We start from the raw sequence: 20,810 nt of genomic DNA on the forward strand, positions 1-20,810 counted from the left end.
TATTTACAGGTTACCTGTTTTCTTCTTCAGTTATCTTCAAGTTTGCCTGTTAGGATGTCAGAAGGACATCCTGAGCCTCAGAGCACCTAGATTTTGGGTGTGCCGAAGTTACCAATTATCTGCTATCTGGATATCATAGTTCAGAGCGGTGTCACTTTGTGTTTTTACCTGTTTAGAGTTACAGAGGAGGTCTAGTGGTAGAATTATTGCCCTTGCTCTAACGATTGCAGCGATACCTCACATGGGGGGGTTGAACACTGTTTACATATAAAGGGAGTGACTTACGTATGTGTTCACTTCTGCTTTACTTTTTTTTTTTTTTACCAATTTATTTTACTTTTTTTTTTTTAACACTTTCCTTTTACATTTTTTTTGATCACTTTTATTCCTATTACAAGGAATGTAAACATTACTATAAACTATAAAATAAAATATATAACTATAAAACTAAAAATAAACCTATAAAATATAAACATAATGTAAACATTGCTTGTAACAGAATTAAGTATTACAGGTCCTCTTTGAGAGATCTCACATTTACACTTAAAAGTAAAAAAAAAAAAAAAAAAAAAGATAAGTAATTTTGTCTTAAGAGATGAAAGAAATCATCCCTTTAAAGTGGTGTTCTGGCCGAAATTATACTTTTTAAATAAAAATACCCCTATAATACACAAGCTTAATGTATTCTAGTAAAGTTAGTCTGTAAACTAAGGTCTGTTTTGTTAGTTTATAGCAGTAGTTTGTTATTTTATAAACTTACAGCAGGCCGTGGCCATCTTAAGTGTGGGCATCTGAAGCCAGACTGTATTTCCTCCTGGATCTCATTCTTGCAGATCTCGCACATGCTCAGTGCAGCACAAGCAGTGTAAAAGGATTAATGTCAGGTTTCCATAGCAACGGCAGTGTCAGAGGAAGTTGCCGCCCCTTCCCAGAAGGCATTGCAAACAGGAAATGATGTGATGGGCCACGGCCAGGGAGGAGGAAGTGAAAAATGAATACAGCAGATATACAGTAGGTGCTGAGAAAAAAAAATTAAAAATATCCAATTTGTTTACAGTGCACAGTTTAGTGCGGGATGCTAAAGAGTTGTAAAAGTGGGTGGAACTCCACTTTAAGTCTGAAATATGGAAGGGACATCGCTCCGTTCCTCCGAGACCATAGAGCTGAGTGGGGGCTTTCTTGTCCTCAATCGGCTTCCTGCCCAGCCACAGAGAACATCGGATTGGCTCCAGGCTAACCAAAAGGTCTGGTAAGCCCATAGACGACCGGGAAGTGCGGGGGGGGGGGGGGGGCAACCTCTCCCGCCGCCTCTAAAAGTTAACCAGTGGCAAATCCGCCACCGGGATCACTTTTACGCGAAAGAGTCGCCCACTGTATAAAAAAATACCGGGATTAGGGCAGCTAGCTGCTGCTCTAACCGCAGAATTTAACATTAAACTAATGATGTATATATACAGTGGGCGGTATACTGCAATTGTCAGGTGGAAGCATCGCTGCGGCCCGATTGCTTTCACACACTCCGCGCGTCGCCTCCCCCCTGCTATGTATCCCGGGCTCCAGTTGCCCATCTGTGGGCCTGGCCCAGCACAGCTAGTGCCACCAGGTACAGGGGAGGGAGGAGAGAGGAGACACGTCCACTCTCCTACCCTTCTTGTTGCTGACCTGGAAGTCACGTGTACGACGTGACTTCCAGGTACCTGTTAACACTTTCCCCGGCCATTAAGGCAGGGAGAGAATGTAATGCAGTGCGATCTGCATTGCATTACGTTCAGTGGAGCACAGGGGTGACATATGCAGTCTTTTAGATCTTGGAAGTCTCATTAAAGAGAACCTGTCACCAAAAATAAAAAAATCATCACATAGGGGACTTTTTTTAATAAATAAATAAAGTGACTTTAACCGGTTCCCGAACGGCTCACGCAGATACTGCGGCAGAATGGCACTCCTGGGCGAAATCCTGGTTTACCTTTAAGAGCCGCCGGAGGGGGGGACCCGATGCGCGTGAACGATAGCAGGCGGCCATGCACAGTCATGTGCATGAGCGTCAGCACAGGGATTTGTGTGTGTAAACACACAAATCCCTGTGCTGTCAGGGCAGAGTAGACGTGTCGTTTGTTCCTACTAAGCAGGAATAACGATATCTCTCCTCCCCCAGTCAGTCCTATCCACATAGTTGAGGGAACACACATTTAACCCCTTGATCGCCCCCTAGTGTTAACCCCTTCCCTGCCAGTGACATTTACACAGTAATCGGTGTACTTTTATAGCACTGATCGCTGTATAAATGTCATTGGTCTCAAAAAAGTGTCAAAGTTGTCCGATCTGTCCTCTGCAATACTGATAAAAATCGCAAATCACCACCATTACTAGTAAAAAAATAGAAATAATAAAAATCCCATAAATCTTTCCCATGATTTGTAGACGCTATAACTTTTGCGCAAAACAATCACGCTTATTGCGATTTTTTTAAATCAAAAATATGTAGAATTTATATCGTTCTAAACTGATGAAGAAATTTTTTTTTTTTTTTTTTTTTTTAATTTGGGGATATTTATTATAGCAAAAGGTAAAAAATATATATATTTTTTCAAAATTGTCTCTTTTTTTGTTTATAGCGAAAAAAATAAAATCAAATACCATCAAAAGAAAGCTCTATTTGTGGGAAAAAAGGACGCAAATTTTGTTTGGGTACAGCATTGCATGACCGCGCAATTGTAAGTTAAAGCGACGCCGTGCCAAATTGTAAAAAAGTGCTCTGGAAGGGGGTAAAATTTTCCGGGGCTGAAGTGGTTAAGGTAACTCTTAGTCCCCATTCAGATTGGGGGGGGGGATCCTCCCAAGCAGATCTGCCTGCTCAGTGGGTGATCTCTCTCCGCTGATCCCTACTGAGCAGGCAGATGACGAACTGTCTGTCCGTTTCCATCCGATTGTCATCCGATCCGCCAGACGGATGGGGAATGAATTTTGGTAGGCCGGATCGGATGCTGGCGGGTGACACCGGACACATGTCGGCTAACAATGGGCGGTCTGAAATACGGACAGGCGGACCCCATCAGTCCCCTGGTGTGAAAGGGGACTTAACAGACAGCAACAAAATATGCATCCTCTATACTCTGTCAACATGGAAAGCAATTTTGGAAACATTTTGTTTCAGGACTTTAAGCGGAGCTCCAACCAATAGGGGAAGCTCCGCTTGTCTGCCTCCTCCCCCACTTCGGTGCCACATTGCCACATTTGGCATCTTGTGGGGGGGTGCCTGGTTTTGACAGGTACCCGCTCCCACTTCCTGCTGAGTTCGCCTCAGCAAACTTAGCTGGAAGTTCAGCCCTTGCCACAGCTGGCCCATTAAGAAAAGCGCAGCGCGATTCGCGCATGCGCAGTAGGAAACCGGCTGTGAAGCCGCAATGCTTCACCGTCGGTTTCCCTTACCCAAGATGGCGGTGCCAGCACCCGAGAGCAGGTTCAAGAATCGGTTGGGTGAGAACACTGCGGGATCCCTGGACAGGTACTTGCCCTAATAGTAAAAGTCAGCAGCTACAGTATTTGTGGCCATTGGCTTGAAGAGCTCCCCTTTAAAAAATCCCTAGAAATGTCCTCTCTCGCTTAATCCTGAGGCCTATTTCACTTCACTGACTGGTGAACGTGAAAATACTTGGAACGTATGATATATGTGGGTCAATCTGTCAGAATTGAGAACAGGAGGGAAAATTGATTTCGGACAGATACTAAGGATCAGTTACCAGCTAAGTTTTGGACGAAGAGATAAACGAAATAGGAATGACATATTGAATCCTCCACCTTTATTATAAGATTTAGGAGCGTGAAGGCTGGTAGAGCTCAAAAACGATGATACAAATATAAAGAAGGAAATAGGTGCTGTGATTACAGACTCAAATATTACAGCGTGTACACACTACTGAGGGTACCATTTCAGTTATAGGGATGCATGCTGGGAGCCAAGGTTTGTTTTAATTGCAAACATGCGACTTAAAGTGTTTGTTAACCTTAAAAAAAAAAAAAAAAAAAAAAAAAAAATCATGTTCTTGTTCCTTTAACCACTTCAATACAGGGCACTTTCACCCCCTTCCTGCCCAGGACAATTTTCTTCTTCTTTTGGTGGTATTTGTTTAGCAAAAAATAAAAATCCCAGAGGTGATCAAACTAAAAAATACAGAATTTTTTAATTTATTTTTTAAAGGTTTTTCTTTGTTTCTGTTATAACATTTTGTTTTCTCCTTCAATGACTGGCACTAATAATGCGGCACTGATTAGTTGGCACTGATATGTAGAATTGATAGGCACTCATAGGTGGCACTGATATGCAGCACTGATGTGCACCGATAGGTGGCACTGATATGCACTGATGGGTGGCACCGATATGCAGCACTGATGGGCACCGATAGGTGGCACCGATATGCAGCACTGATGGGCACCGATAGGTGGCACCGATATGCAGCACTGATGGGCACTCATAGGTGGCACTGATATGCAGCACTGATGGGCACCGATAGGTGGCACTGATATGCACTGATGGGTGACACCGATATGCAGCACTGATGGGCACCGATAGGTGGCACTGATATGCACTGATGGGTGGCACCGATACGCAGCACTGATGGGCACCGATAGGTGGCACTGATATGCAGCACTGATGGGCACCAATAGGCAGCACTGATAAGCAGCACTGATGGGCACCATTGACTGGCACTGATGAAGTACTGACAGGTTTTATTTATGGGCAATGATTGGCACTGTGATAAGGCAGTGATTGGCACTGTTGTGGGCACTGACAGGGGTTTCTGATGGGGCACTGACTGGCAGGTGATGGGCACTTATTGGCATGGTTTGTGGCACATTTGATGGAGCTGTGCTGATAATCAATGTGCTGATCGGCTCTCCCTGTCAGCGTGAACCGAGGAAAGCCATTTACCAGCACTTCCTGGTTCACGCTGTGATCAGCTGTGATTGATCACAGCTGATCACGTGGTAAGGAGCCTCCGTCAAAAGCTCCTTATTACGATCAGAGATGCAGTGCGACAGACTGACACACAACACCTCCGATTGCCGCGCTGCGCACCGGCATGTTATCCTGCTGGATGTCATGTGACGCCCAGTCAGGATAACAGAACCACCGCCCGGCCATCATTCTGCTATAGGCCGGGCAGGAAGTGGTTAAAGTATGTTATACAGCACAGGGCTTGTGCTGTGTCATTTGGCCCTTTCTATCACCTGAAATACCTGTCTGATCTTGCCTGGTTATGCCCTCTCCTTTGTAAACTGACCACGATTAAAGTGGTTGTAAACCCACGAAAAAAAAAAAAAAAATTGCAAGACAAAGGCATAATGTGCTAGTATGAATAGCATACTAGCTCATTATGAAATACTCACCTTAGATCTAAGCCCCTGCAGCGGTCCCAGAACACAGCTCTGGCTGGTGACATCATTCACGGAGCTACTACCGGGTACCGCGGGCTTCGGCGTTGTGATTGGCCTGAGCCGCGATCACGTCACTCCCGCGCATGCGCACAGGAGCCGCCGCTAACAGCACACTAGCTGAAGCAACAGCACAAACCATTGCAATTGCTTCAGTGCGCATGTACCGATGACGTCGGCACATGCTGATACAGGAGATATCTCCTAAACCGTGTAGGTTTAGGTGATATCCGGGGTAGCTACAAGTAAGCCTTATTATAGGCTTACCTGTAGTAAAAAGTGGTCTGTAAGGGTTTACAACCACTTTCAATCATGGCTGCTGAGCCCTGACACTGTGGTCAGTTTACTTCCCTCCATCATCTGCTGTCTCTCCTGTCCTCCTCTGCTCTCCTCCCCTCCCTGCCTGTCAGCTCAGTGTCCATGCCCGCCCCCTCCCCTCCTGCTGCTGAAATTACTGTTACATTTTTGCAGTATCCTCTCCGTTTATTCATGTAATCTGCTCCTGTGTCTGTACCTTATAAAAAAAATGCAGCTATGTACATGTTTTCAGAGCACCGCTGCGTGCTCACGTGACCTGCCACACGCTCACGTGACCCGCCACTTTTCTGGGCCTGACAGTTGCAGCGGGTGGGGTCGCCTCTCTCCTCCTCCCCTCCCGACTGACGTCAATGGGGGATCCTCCGCCCCTGCCTGCTGCAGCTGTCAGGCCAAGAGAGGAGAGAGGTGGCAGGTCACGTGAGTGTGGATCGGCGCTCAGGTATATAGCTGCATTTTTTTTATAAGGCACAGACACAGAAGCATATTACCTAAATAAACAGAGGTTACTGTAAATTGTACTTAGTGGGTTAACAACCACTTTACCACATAGAAAGCCTGGGGAAATTATTTTCAAAAAAGTTTGTAGTGGATTAGTTCCCCCAAACCCTAGTGGAGGGAAGCCACTCTGCCCATCCTATCAATCAGGGCCATAGTGTTGGCCATTAAAGCGACATTAGAGCTTCATTTTTTATTTTTTTTAATTAAAATAACAAACATGTTGTACTTACCTGCTGTGTGTGGTTTTCCACAGAGCAGCCCAGATCCTCTTCTGGAGTCCCCCGTCGGTGCTCCAGACTCCTCCTCTTCGGCTCCCAAGCCACCCTGTCTGCGTCTACTGACAGAGTGGGTGGCTCGGCCCCGCACCCCCCCCCCCCACTCACTCAACATAGCAGTTGATTGACAGCAGCCGGAGCCAATGGCCCCCGCTACCATCAATCTGCCCAGGGAGACAACGACGAGAACCGCTGCTCTTGTGCACATCGCTGGATCGGATTGGGCTGATAAGGGGGGGCTGGGGGGAGGATTTTGCAGCACAGAAGGTTTTGCTCCTTAATGCATAGAATGTATTAAGGGGAAAACCTTAAGGCTTTATAACCACTTTAAAGCAACACTAAACCAATTTTTTTTTAATTATCCATCCAGTATGTATTCTTAGCTCAAAAAAGTCCCTTCTATTGCGCTTAGCCTCCTCTAAATTTCCAAATTACTTTTTTTTGCTGTGATCCGACTTCCTAGCAGCGGTCTCCAAACTATGGCCCTCAAGTTGTTCAGGAACTACAATTCCAATCATGCCTAGTCATGTCTGCGAATGTCAGAGTTTACAATGTTTTACAATGCTGTCACAAGGGATGTTGTTCATCCCTTGTGATAGCAATAAAGTTAGTACAAAAAAAAAGTGTAACTTGTAACCTGTAAAGGCGTTTAAAGCATCGCCTATGAAGAATTTTAAGCATCGTAGTTTGCTGCCATGCCACGGGCAGACGCAATTTTAAAGTATGACATGTTAGGTATCCATTTACTCGGCGCAAGATCATCTTTCACATTATACCAAAAAATTGAGTGAACTATAATTTTTTTTTTTTTGTTAATTCATGAATTTTTTTTTTTCAAACTGCGTTTGAAAAACCGCTGTGCAAATACCATGTGACATAAAAATTGCAACACTGCTATTCTATAGCAGTGATGGCGAACCTTGGCACCCCAGATGTTTTGGAACAACATTTCCCATGATATCTTTTGCACTCTGCAGCGTAGTTGAGCATCATGAGAAATGTAGTTCCAAAACATCTAGGGTGCCAAGGTTCACCATCACTGTTCTATAGGGTCTCAAAAAAATTATATATAAATATGTTTGGAGGTTCCAAGTGATTTTCTAGCAAAAAAATAGATTTTTACATGTAGGAGCGAAGTGTCAGAAATGGCCCGGGTACAAAATGGTTAAAGAAAGCAGCTGCCTGATAAGCTTCACCAAGACAGCCTACCTACCTGTCTCCCATAACCTGCATATAAGCCAATCCATATGATCCTGCCACACAGTTTGACTGGTATCCACCAGCTCACACTCTGACAATCAAGTTGTATATAAATTAAGGCTTCTTACCAACTCCGCTAAGACCAGAGAATCCATTACCGCTACAATCTTCTTTTACAACATTAAAACAGTACTAGTGAAATATAAAAGATCAAATCCACCCAAAATTTTACTTCAATGTGCATGGTTACTGGCAATTTAAATCACATGCTGACTTCTTATATCTTTACAGCTCTCCAGTGGCAAGAAATCCACCAAAGAATTTAAGATAAAAATAAAAATACCCGTGCTTAGTTTAACCACACCAAAACGTTGCTGCACCAAACAAATCCTGAATACCGGACCAACTTAAAAATGTACAAAAAAGGTGCACATGCCCTTTTAAATGCTAAACTTCTACACATAAATCTCTGAAAACAGAGAAACTTCTGGGAAAGGAAGATGCCCATTATGGGAAAACGCTTCGGGTGGAGCTGGACTGGTGATGTCATTACACACTGGTGCGCCGGCATGTCCCATGGCCGTGCTTTGTGAATCTGTACATCTCTTGTTACTTCTCATACACTAAGTGTACCGGGCATTTAATAAAAGGTTTTTTTTAATGATACTGCACTATGAAGCTTTTCCTTTCTTCTGGTTTTTAATGTACCTTGGTGTGAACTGTGAGGCGGTTGGAGTCTGAGGGCTGCTGAAGCGGTTCCTGTGTGGGAACACCTTTGCTGCAATACACTAACAGGGTCACAGACACACCTGGAGTCTGCAGTGAAAACATTGGTTATTGTGGACTGGAAAAACTGGGAGTTAGACTTACCGGTAACTCCAGGACAGCCAGGGCTGGACTGGGACAAAAATTTGTCCCTGGACTTCATCCAGACCGGCCCACTCTAATTTTGCAAACACGCACAAAAACAGTATGCTGTGCACTTGCAAGAGAGTGACGTCATCACGGCCCGGCTATTCACATAGCAGGAGCACGCAAACCCAGAAGCAAGACCGGGTGAAGGGGAAGGCCCCCGGCAGCAGTGACAGCATGCTGCTGGAGGGCTTTGCTTCAAAGGTAAGTTTGTCATGTGACAATAAAATCGTGCCCACACTGCAAGGGCTTGTTTAGGGCCAGGCAGCATGAAAAAGGAAGATTTGCTTAATTGATCCTCCATCCTGTTAGACTGGTCCTCAGAGTCTTCTCCCCCATGCTCCAAGGTCTTCTAATGTCATCAAGACTGATATTCTATAGGGTCCTTCTTCTAGGCCCCCTACATACCATACAACCCCCTATATTCCATAGGGACATTCTTCCCATTGGGGGCCCCTTTCATTTCATAGGGTCCTTCTGATAGGGCCCCTACATCTCAAGCACCCCCTTAATTCCTTAGGACCCCTTCTTCCCATAAGAGCCTCTTCATTCCGTGGGCCCCCTGGCTGTCATATTTTCCAGCCCCCCTCTACCCCCTGGTGTCCCCCGTCACCTCCCCGAAGCCTGGCTCTGCATTACATATTTTAAAACAAACTAATGAGCACACCTATTTTTGATCAACCGCAGTAGTGAGCAGCTGCCAACATCAAACAGGTTACCACAAACCCACAGATAAATTGAATATATAGCAAAGGATGTGGCGCTAACTAAAATACCATCAAAAATCCATTTGGTGAAAATAATGATTCAAATAATATGCAAAATCCAACGTAGCTAAAAGTTCGTCAAAAGTGTCAATTAATTGAAATGTGCATAAAAATATTTTCAGCAAAAAATTCATATATAAACCATGCTTATAATTAAAACCATTTTTTTTTGCACTTTAATACCATGGACATAGTTTGGATATAAGGGTTTTAATTATAAGCATGGTTTATATATGAATTTTTTGCTGAAAATATTTTTATGCACATTTCAATTAATTGACACTTTTGACGAACTTTTAGCTACGTTGGATTTTGCATATAATTTGAATCATTATTTTCATCAAATGGATTTTTTATGTCATTTTATTTTTTTATTCAGCGCCACATCCTTTGCTATACACAGTATTCAGGCTGACCGTCATCCTCCGGCCTCCCTCGTCTGCTCTGGGACCTTTCTGCCTGTCGGCTGCTCTCAGGACATCCCATGGCGGCTCCGGCTCATTTATACTCAGAGCGACCAGTACCGCGTGGGCCGCTGGAGGGAGCCGAGTTTTGTTGGATGAAACTGAAGAGCTGTCGGAGAAGAGGGGGTGGGGGGAGCCGAGCGGTGACATAAAAGGACGAGTGTGGGCCGGAGGTGGCCGAAGATGTGTGCAGTGTTCTGATGCGCCGAGCGGGGGCGGAAAGAGCCGAAGTGCAGCGTGCTGCGTCCGGAAGCTCGATACCTAGCCATGGGCAGTACAGCGGTGCTCAAATTAAAGTAGCGCAGCCATTAATTTGACAGGCTGTCACTGAAACCGGCCCACTGAGCCACCAGGGAAACTCCTGGTAGTCCCGATGGCCACTAAATGCCTGAGGACAGCTCGAGAGATGGAGCTCCTCCCACCAAACAGGAAACACATTGGCACTTTTTCTTTTTATGGCGGTCCCTCAGGTCCTTGGCCAGTCATCCACAAGAACCGAAGGACAGATTCTGAAAAACATATAGAACACTACCACCCCACAACAGATTATACTTTAGAGTGGGAACATGCTGTCCTGGAAGAGTTACCAGTAAGTCTAATTCTGGTTTTACCCCAGTCGTCTTCCAGGCCAGCCTTTGAGATGATAACCAAGTACTCATCAGACTAGGGTCAGATAGTCTTCTTGCAAAGTCCGTTCAAGATACACTGACATGGCTGATATTTGTACCTTTATCAGCCCCTTGCTGTAAAAATTCTAAGATAGTTGGCATGTCCATATTTAGTCTATTTTTTTCCATGCACAAAATAAAAAATTCTTCCAAATTTTTTTATTGTAAATGGCTCTAGTGTTTGGCTTCCTGGCGCTTAGAAGCATCACTCAGAGCCCTTGCGCCCTCAGGTTGTCCTCTTCAGTACCCAGGCCGTCTAGCTGAAACATTCCCATCTGAGATCAGATAAGGGCCCCTGCCGAATCAGGTCTTCCCTGAGAGGAAGCAGCCAAGGCTGGTCTGCTGAAAGAAAGAGTAGCTAAGAGAACCAAGCCCTCTTTGACTAGTATGGTGAGATCAGAATTAACGTCTGTTCCTGCATGAACATGCTTAGAACTCGGGGGAATCAGATGCACTCGGGGAGTAAGGTACAACACTTCCCGAATCCCCAGGGATTTTGAAGAGCATTGATCCCCATGCCTGGATCTCACAGGTTTAAAAAATAGAAAAGATCCAGCTTGGCATTCTTGCAAGAAGCAAACAGGTCTATTTCTGGTATTCCCCAACATGCTGCGATATTTCAAAGTAACTAAGGAAGTCCACCACTTGCTTGTGGTCCCCCCTGAGGTGAACCGCTGTCAAAGATAGATTATTTCTGCCCAAAGGCATATCCAATTCGAAAACTTGATCAAGGTTGGGCTTCTGGTGCATTCTTGCTTGTTCACATATGCCACTCTAGTTGAATTGTCTGATAGGATTAGTGCATGGTGTTCCCTTTAATGGTCTTGAAAATAAGAGATTGCTCAGGCCACTGCCTTAAGCTCCCTCCAATTTGAGGAATCCTGGGCTTCCTCCGGGTTCATTTCCCCTGGGCTGGCTGGTCTGTCAGATAGGCCCCCCACCCCCATCTGCTCACATCCGTCATCAGTTTGTGAGAGACTAGAAAAGATTAGGCTAAGCCCTGATGTAAATTTGTGTTGTTTCTCCACCACCACAGTGCCCTCTTCACTGCTGTCGGAAAAAGAACCTTCTTGTCTAGGTCCTCCTGACCCTGTTCCTTGAGAAGAAAGGCTTGTAGGGGTCTTCGGTGGAATTTTATCCATTGGATGGCCGGAACGGCTGATGTCATCAGGCCCAAAACTGGCATCAGCTCTCCGATCTGCACTGGTAGGTTGTTCTGTACAGAACCTACCTCTTCTGACGACTTTTTTTCTGGAAGTACTGTCTGTACAGAACCAACCAACCATTGTTGATCCGAGAACTGATGCCAGTTCTGGGCTTGATGACATCAGCGATTCCTGACGTCCACTGACCCGGGATGGTACCCTAGAAAAAGAATATTCCGGGTAGGACAAAGGTTTCACTTGTGGAGATTGAATATCCACCACAGTGACTTCAGCCATTGCTGAGCTTGAGTAAGATTTTTTGATAGCTGTGCTTCTGTCGGGCCTTCGAACAGAAGGTCATCCAGATAAGGGACTACTGTAATAGCCTTCAACCTCAGAGGTGCCTGGGCTCCTGCTAATAACTTGGTGATGAGGATAGGCTGAAGGGAAGAGCCCTGCTCTGGAAGTGATGTTCCTTCCCGTCTATCTCCACCGCCAATCCTAAGTATCTTTGGGAGCTTTCCAAAATGGGGATCTGGAGATAGGTATCCCTAAGCTCCATGGATGCCATGAACACTTTTGGTTGAAGAATGTTTTTTACTGGAAAAAAAATCCATACAGAATCTTTTGTAATTAATTGCTCAGTTCAAGGGTTTCAAAATTTGGAATTAAGCAAAACTCAGACGGTTTCTTGATGACGAACACGTGAGAATAGAAACCTTTGCCCCTTTCCCCTTCTGGGACTGGAATATGGATTCCCTGGTCTACCATTTCACCAAGGAGAAGGGGAAGCGGTTGAGCCTTTTCGGGATCCTTTGAAAGCTTTGTCAGGAGAAACCTCTCTGGGGGAACAAAGTTGAATTCCAAAGCGTAAGCCTTGGCGATGGTGTTCAAAACGTACTCGTTGGCTGTCATCTTTTGCAATTGAGTTAGAAAGGTAGGCAATCTTCCTCCCACTGGCATCCTGTATTCACGGTTTTGAGGTTTGGCCAGAAGAGCCAGTGTTTTTGGGGCTGTTACTTCCTCTCTTCCTGAGATCACTCCTTTTGTCCAGGAAAAAACCGTTCTCTGAGCAGGTATTCATTTCTCAGTAGGAAAGGATCTTTTCCTGTCTGCCGTCCTCTCTAGAACTTCATCCAACCCAGATTCAAAGAAAGTATCTACAGAAAAGGAAAAATTGCACAACTTCGACTTGGATGTTGAATCCCTGGACCAGGTTTTGAGCCACGGAGCTCTTCTTGCTGTCACTGCGAGGCCTCCTGCCCTTGCAGCAAGCTTTACAGATTCTGCGGATGCGTAAGGTACGGTCATGGCTTTAGAGGACTGGCAAGGACTTAAGAATCTCCTCCCTTGGGGTGCCATTCTTGACGTGATCCTGTAGCTGGGATACGCACGTTGTGGCTAAAGCAGGTTTCAAGCTGGCAACAATAGTCTCCCATGCTCTCTTTAGGATTGTGTCCCCCCCCCCTCCGCTTGTCTATGCAGTCCTTTAAGTGACCCATATCCTCAAACGCAAGCACCGACCTCTTGGAAACTTTTAAAAGTAGAGTATTGGATCCCGTGCTATTGTCATAAAGTAAGGCCGCTGCCTACCTCAGAAATCCCACCAAAGTGGGATGGATAAATATATGTATAGGGAGAGAGGTGTAGGTGGCGCTGCCTCTTTCCAATGTGCGATATTCATAATAAATCAAAAGTATGTGTATAAATAAAATTATTGGAAAATAGTGTGCTGTCTCTTTAAATATGATGTGCATAGCAAATTATTAGAAATAAGTCTACTGTTTCTAAAAGTATCCAATGGTTGTATCTGCTCCAAAGTACCCTAATGTATTGGGTACATACGGCTCCATGAAGTACACAATAATAAAGTATTAATGTGCAAAAAACATATATGCAACTAATATCATGTGTAAAAACTGCATATAAATGTATCAAGAAAGAATCTGTGATATAATTTGCATAATAGTAGTCCACAGTATATTATATGAAATTCAATGTGCAAAAAAGTCCATATATATGTGTAAAAAAACAATGAATATATCAAAAAGAAAAAAGTTAATTAATCCATATGGGTTATCCCAATCCAAAGTGACTTGTGCATAGGCGAGTATGCAATATTGATCCCTGGTGAAAAAATGGGTGAACTCCACTCGTGCTCCCCCCCTCAGGTCCGCACTCACCAGAAAGCTGAACCCCTGCAGGGATAGAAGGCAACACACATAAGCTGCTTCTGATCCTTGCCCTATATTTCCTCCTTGTCCAGTCTGGTCACTGGGTACATTCACACAAGGATGGATGGACAGAAAGGCATCTCAGTGTAAATCCATATCCAAGTATTTATCTAGGCAAAGGTTCAACACGCACAAACAATGGTGCTATAGCGTAAAATGGTATGTTCAGCAATATGTCTGAGACACCCTGCATTCCACGGACGAGAGTATCCGAAATCGAAAGTGACGCAACAAAGCTTCAAGTTCCGTCCTGCGCGCTTCGCTACATAGACGTCATCAGGAGCGGCCGCTATAATACACCTCTTGGAAACTTTTGACAGGGGAGCATCCAGTTTTGGATTTTTGTTCCACACTGCTGGTCAAATGGAAACCTCCTTTTGTGATTGGCTGCCAAAAAACAGTTTCTTCTCAGGGTCCGTCCATTCTTTCCTTACCACATCAGACATGGTGGACTAGTAATACTTTAGACTTCTTTCTCTGCAGACCCCGATACATCATCTCATGTTTGAAAGGAAGACCCTTATCTCCCTCAATTTTCCAAGTGTTATAAATGGCCCCTAGGAGGTCCTTTACGTCATCTAAGGGCAACTTCAATTTTGGGCCCCTTTTTCTCTCCTCTCTACTTTCTTCCTGTTCTGAGTCTGAGGTGGTTGTGCCGACATCACTGGTTGCGAGGCTTACCGCCCTGTCCCCCACAGTGTCCTGAGACCCTTATGCTACCGACTTTGGTGAAGCTATAAGAGAGGGATGACTGATAGGAGTAGCTGGATCTTTAAGCGGCTTGGCCTGCCAAAGAAATAAAGACAGGAGCCATGGCAGTGAATAACCTCTCCACTCCATAGAAATGCTCACCCCGTTGACACACCACTAAAACTCCTGCCGTGCCCCAGACCGCTAGGTACCACCACCACCACCCAGATGCTCTGTCTCACCACAAGACACAAAAAGGTTACCCCCCTGGTGCCTACCTGTATCCCGCTGGTACATGCTTCCCCTGGATCCTCTGGTTTGTGTGGCGCTCAGGCTGTCCCCTGCAGCAGTGCCCACGTGTAGTACCAGCCGGCCATTTCTTCCTCCCTGCTCCTTTAAGTGGTTGGTCCACTTCCCCTCGGTGCACAGTGATTATGTCATCCCATTTCAGAAGTGACACGCCGGCGTCTCCAGGTCAAGCGGCGCCCAGCTGTAGATGGTACAAAGCTACCCCCTCCGCCAGAGCCACCAAGGGGATGCACACAGTCACACACCGCCACCTCTCGTACTGACCTGAGCTCAGAGGGAGAACACCTCCCACCCTCTGCTAAGGAGGCATAACTGCGGCCACACAGCCGACCTCCTCCCCCAACTGACCGGGTAAGGCAGCCCCCGCAGCGCAAAGACCGACATCCACTCACCCCTCCCCCAGGAGAAGCCCTTGGAGATGGAGCCTTCGGCGATCCTAAGGCCACATCCCTCCTCCGGAGGAAAAACAAAACTGGCCAGGGAACTGAGGGATTGTCTTAAAAATAAAAAGTGGCAATGGTTTCTTGTTTGAAGACAACTGGGGGAAAGTGGGCTTGATCTCTTTAATTGTGAGATAATGTCCATCTGGTAAGAGGCTTGGATGTGGTGAAGCACTTTGGCACAATGGAGCACTTTAATGTTTTTATTCATCACTGAGCACTTTAGGGCACCTGCAGATTGAATGTCTGATTATATGTAGACTTTATTGTTTCACTTATGTCAAATGTTTATTTGGTATGAATGTTGATCTTATGCTCATATTAGAGCTGAGTATTGATTTTTGCTTATACTGCACAATTACCGTATATACTCGAGTATAAGTCGTTCCGAGTATAAGTCGAGGCCCTAATTTACCACAAAAAAAAAAAATGGGAAAAACTTATTGACCCGAGTATAAGACGAGGGTGAGAAATGCACAGCTACTGTAAGTGGAAAAGAGGGTCAACAATGCCCATTTGCAGCCTCACTGTGCCCATTTGCAGCCATAGGTCCCCAAACTTCAAACTCAGTAGTTAAGTGTTCCTAGATGCCCCTAGCTGCAGCCAAAATTTGGGGTCTCTGAACCCAAAGTGTCCTGAAATGACATTGCTGCAGATGGACACAGTTGACCGACTTTGGGGCCCCGTATCTCGGGGCCACTTAGTGCTAGGAACTCCAAATTTGGTGTGCAAACCCAGTGGAACTAGCACCGTATCTCGGGGCCACTTAGTGCTAGGAACTCCAAATTTGGTGTGCAGGCCCAGTGGAGTGGGTACCACAACATATCCAAAGCTGGGATTTCTAGCTCCAAGTGTGGTACTCACTCCACTGGGCTTGCACACCAAATTTGGGGTTCCTAGCACCAAATGGCCCTGAGATACGGGGCCCCAAATTCGGTTCAGAAAATGTCAAGCACTTTTCTGCAGCAGAGAATGACATTTTCCGAACCGATTTTGGGGCCCCGTATCTCAGGGCCACCTGGTGCTAGGAACTCCAGCTTTGGATATGTTATGGTATCCGTTCCACTGGGTTAGCACACCAAATTTGGGGTTCCTAGCACCAAGTGGCCCTGAGATACGGGGCCCCAAAGTCGGTTCGGAAAATGAAATTTTTTGCTGCAGAAAAGTGTTTGACTCGAGTATAAGTCGAGGGGGGCACTTTCAGCACAAAAAAATGTGCTGAAAAACTCGACTTATACTCGAGTATATACGGTATACCTGTATTCAGAGATTTATTTGTATAAGTAAAGAATTAAAGTTCCCCAAAAGCTGCAGCCATTACTAAGCCACATGTTGGTATCATAATGAGGTCCTTCATGATTCAGAAAAGGTGCTGTTACACAGTTACAAACTGGGGCTAAAAACGGGCGGTGCAACAGGACAGTGGAACCAGACAACATAGATGATGGAGGGGTATTTAAAACCCAACTTTCGGTTCCACCTCTCTCAACCCAGTGCTCCCCCTACTTATATTTTATATATATATATATATATAAAAATATATATATACACACACACACACACACACACACACACACACACACACACACACACACACACACACGCACCGTATTGTCAAAAGTATTGGGACGTCTGCCTTAACACACATGAACTTTAATGGCATCCCAGTCTAATGCCCTGTACACACGGTCGGACATTGATCGGACATTCCCACAACAAAATCCTAGGATTTTTTCCGATGGATGTTGGCTCAAACTTGTCTTGCATACACACGGTCACACAAAGTTAGCAGAAAATCCGATCGTTCTGAACGCGGTGACGTAAAACACGTACATCGGGACTATAAATGGGGCAGTAGCCAATAGCTTTCATCTCTTTATTTATTCTGAGCATGCGAGGCACTTTGTGCGTCGGATTTGTGTACACACGATCGGAATTTCCAACAACGGATTTTGTTGTCGGAAAATTTTATAGCCTGCTCTCAAACTTTGTGTGTCGGAAAATCCGATGGAAAATGTGTGATGGAGCCCACACACGGTCGGAATTTCTGACAACAAGGTCCTATCACACATTTTCCGCCGGAAAATCCGACCGTGTGTACGGGGCATTAGTCCGTAGGGTTCAATATCGAGTTGGCCCACTCTTTGCAGCTATAACAGCTTCAGCTCTTCGGGGGAAGGCTGTCCACAAGGTTTAGGAGTGTGTCTATGGGACTATTCTTCTAGAAGCGCATTTGTGAGGTCAGGCACTGATGTTGGACAAGAAGGCCTGGCTAACAATCTCCGCTCTAATTCCCAAAGGTGTTTTATCAGGTTGAGGTCAAGTGCCTCCACCCCAAACTCGCACATCCACGTCTTTATGGACCTTGCTTTGTTCACTGGTCCAAATCATTTGGTGGAGGGGGGAATTATAGTGTGGGGTTGTTTTTCAGGGGTTGGGCTTGGCCCCTTAGTTCCAGTGAAGGGAATTCTCAAGGCTTCAGCACACCAAGACATTTTGGACAATTTCATGCTTCCAACTTTGTGGGAACGGTTTGGGTATGGCCCCTTCCTGTTCCAACATGACTGCGCACCAGTGCACCTTTGGGATGAATTAGAGCGAATACCTCGAGCCAGGCCTTCTCATTCAACATCAGTGCCTGACCTCACAAATGCTCTTCTGGAAGAATGGTCAAACATTCCCATAGACACACTCCTAAACCTTGTGGACGGCCTTCCCAGAAGAGTTGAAGCTGTTATAGCTGCAAGGGGTGGGCCAACTCAACATTGAACCCTACGGACTAAGACTGGATGCCATTAAAGCTCATGTGCATGTAAAGGCAGGTGTCCCAATACTATAATATATATTAATGTGTGTATATATATATATATATATATATATATATATATATATATATATATATATATATTATTATATATATATATATATATATATATATTTATTACACACACAGATGTCTTCAGGTAGATCATGCGACAGGCATGCTCCTTCAGCTTCGGATCTTCCCCTGGCAGATTTTATTGATGTGGAGAGATGACGTCAGTGTCTGTTAACCACATAACCACATCATTACACTATTAAGGGCAGGATAGCTCAATAAAGCCGCTTTTAGTGAACATGTCTAAGATGCTGTGCATTTTAGGAGCACCAAAACTGGGACGTTCTATTATGCAAATTCCAACAGTAGCTTTTCCCCTTCCTTCTGCACTCCGCTTTGAGCCTTTACCGATAATGACACACCTCTCTGGTCAACAGTAAGACACAGAAAGCAGGATGAGATGGGTTAGAACTTAATCTTGTAAGATCTGGTCAGGATAAAAGTGTGTCTCAGGTGCCTACACACAAGCATACCCAAGATCCTAACTCTGCAAGACAAGAGCACTAATCAGTTTTCTAAAGTGCTGGTCATGAAATACCTGGAATTTTGCCACTGGAGACCAATGTTGATGAAGTCAAAAGGTTGTACCCACCAGTTCGCCAACATTGAAAAATAAGACCTTTAACTCTGCCAATAGCGGGTTTACTGTAACTTCTGTTATAGAAAAAAAAAAAATCACACCGCATGCTAGACAAATAAGCACAGAAGCAAACATATATTGCACACATTTTAAAAAGACCAAGCCACTTTGGCACCAATGATAGCCCTGGTATACAGTGCCAGCACCTCCACAGTAAAGGCATCTGAATCATTATTATTATTTTTAAATTTTTTACTGGTCAACATACAGAAATCAATTTAAATTTGTGATCATAAATAGTCAAGATACTGTACAGCATTATTAAATGTTCATTGCTACTGCAAAATTTATTAAAAAAAAAAAAAAAGTCTAAAAAAATACCTGAAGCATCTCCAACTTTAAAATCACTGTCATCTGAGCTATCATAATCCAATGCTTCAAGAAGGGAAGTTGCCAAAGGCTTCACTTGACGTCTTTTCGAACTCCGGTCCACTGCAACGAAAGTTTTGGTTTTGTTTTGTCTTTTGGTTTACAAATTAAAAGGTGGTATCCAATAAAATCTCATAACACAACAACTACTTATAGAGATCCTGTCAGGTTCATAAAAAATGCAAGCGGGACTTCCCTGCAATAGAAGATAGTATACTGGCCTTTCCAACAGCCTGTCTCTCCGACCTTCCCTTCATTCCAGTGATGCAGCCTTCGTGGGACTGTCAGGAGTGTTGGAAACTGAAAGGTTTAATAGAGGCTAAAACTGAGGAACAGAAGACATGAGCTGCTGGAGATTTGATTTCCTCTTCTACTGCAAGGAAACTTTGTTTGTATTTGCTTAGGGACCTAGCAGGTTTCTTTAAAGTTAAGCTTTGGCCATTTTTTTTATTGAGCTGGTAAGGTTTAGATCATTTACCAGATATGTATTATTTTTTTGTGCTCTCATTAGGAAGCTTTTTCCTCAATTTAGGACAGTCAAGGCTTTTTCAAAGATTGTACAGAGAGTGTAATACGGAGAGGAAAAGCTGGAAAGTTGAGCTCACAAAAACAATGATCTAGGTCAGGGGTCTCCAAACCAGTTTACTGTCCTTCAGTTTTTAGGGGGGCTGAACTGTGGCCATTGGGAGTAGAAAAGGTCCTGACATCAGTGGGAAATAAACAATGCCCTATCTTTGGTGTCAGTGGGGGGAATTGTGTCCTCATCATTGGTATCATTGGGAGGAATTGTGCCCCATCATTGGGAGGAATTGTGCCCCATCATTGGTGTCATTGGGAGGAATCGTGCCCCATCATTGGTGTCATTGGGAGGAATTGTGCCCCATCATTGGGAGGAATTGTGCCCCATCATTGGTGTCATTGGGAGGAATTGTGCCCCATCATTGGTGTCGGTGGTGGTGGGGGGGTTATGCCTAATCGTTGGCATTAGTGGATGAAATAGCACCCCAAGGGCCAGATAAAAGCACAGAAAGGGCCGCAGTTTGGAGACCACTGACCTAGATAACAACTGGGCAGAACATGGGGGAAAATTGCCTCCATGGGAAGTTCTAACCCTTCCTTGTAGATTGGTCCAGCTTCAGATCTCTCCCTTCAGCCTAGACTGTCTCTGTAAACAGATGTAATTTGCCTTTTGACAATGAGTTCTATGGTCCAATTTTAGGAACTCCACAGTTTTGAACTCTGTTCTGGTTGGCTGTCTTATAACAACCAATGGAGGAGATCACAAGACAGTAGAAGAAGAATGAGTTCTGACATCCCCGTGGAGGCCAAATACACCTGTTTCCAGATAATCAACTTGAAGGGAAAAAAAAACCATGCAGCTTGTCAGAGGAACAATTTTAAACAAATTTAGCCTCCATGGTCTATAGATAAGGACACCACCATTGCCCAACTGTAGCCAATTTTTGTATGCTGACACTTAATTGTGAGGGCTATCAAAATGGTGTTTTAGAAGATCAGAAGCACCATAAACAACAAATCAAAGCTTCCACACAGATTAGTTTAACCTGGA

General features: G+C 44.7%; 1 protein-coding gene across 5 annotated transcripts in view; it reads right to left on the reverse strand.

Moving 5' to 3' along the window:
• The window catches only part of PHF14 (PHD finger protein 14), a 368,482-nt gene that overhangs the window by 340,621 nt on the left and 7,051 nt on the right, over window positions 1-20,810 (reverse strand). For 4 of the 5 annotated variants that reach the window (XR_012244357.1, XR_012244356.1, XM_073629538.1 and 1 more), the window contains exon 2: window positions 19,193-19,303. The exons of the other annotated variant lie outside the window; for it this stretch is intronic. Coding sequence is in view for 2 of the 4 variants with exons in the window: in XM_073629538.1 (XP_073485639.1) it covers window positions 19,193-19,303 (111 nt within the window). In the remaining 2 variants the exon portion in view is untranslated. The remainder of the gene's footprint in view (window positions 1-19,192; window positions 19,304-20,810) is intronic. 5 annotated transcript variants of the gene reach the window in all.

The sequence above is a fragment of the Aquarana catesbeiana genome, linkage group LG05 (genome assembly GCF_042186555.1).
Source record: "Aquarana catesbeiana isolate 2022-GZ linkage group LG05, ASM4218655v1, whole genome shotgun sequence".
In the NCBI taxonomy this organism is placed as follows: domain Eukaryota; kingdom Metazoa; phylum Chordata; class Amphibia; order Anura; family Ranidae; genus Aquarana; species Aquarana catesbeiana.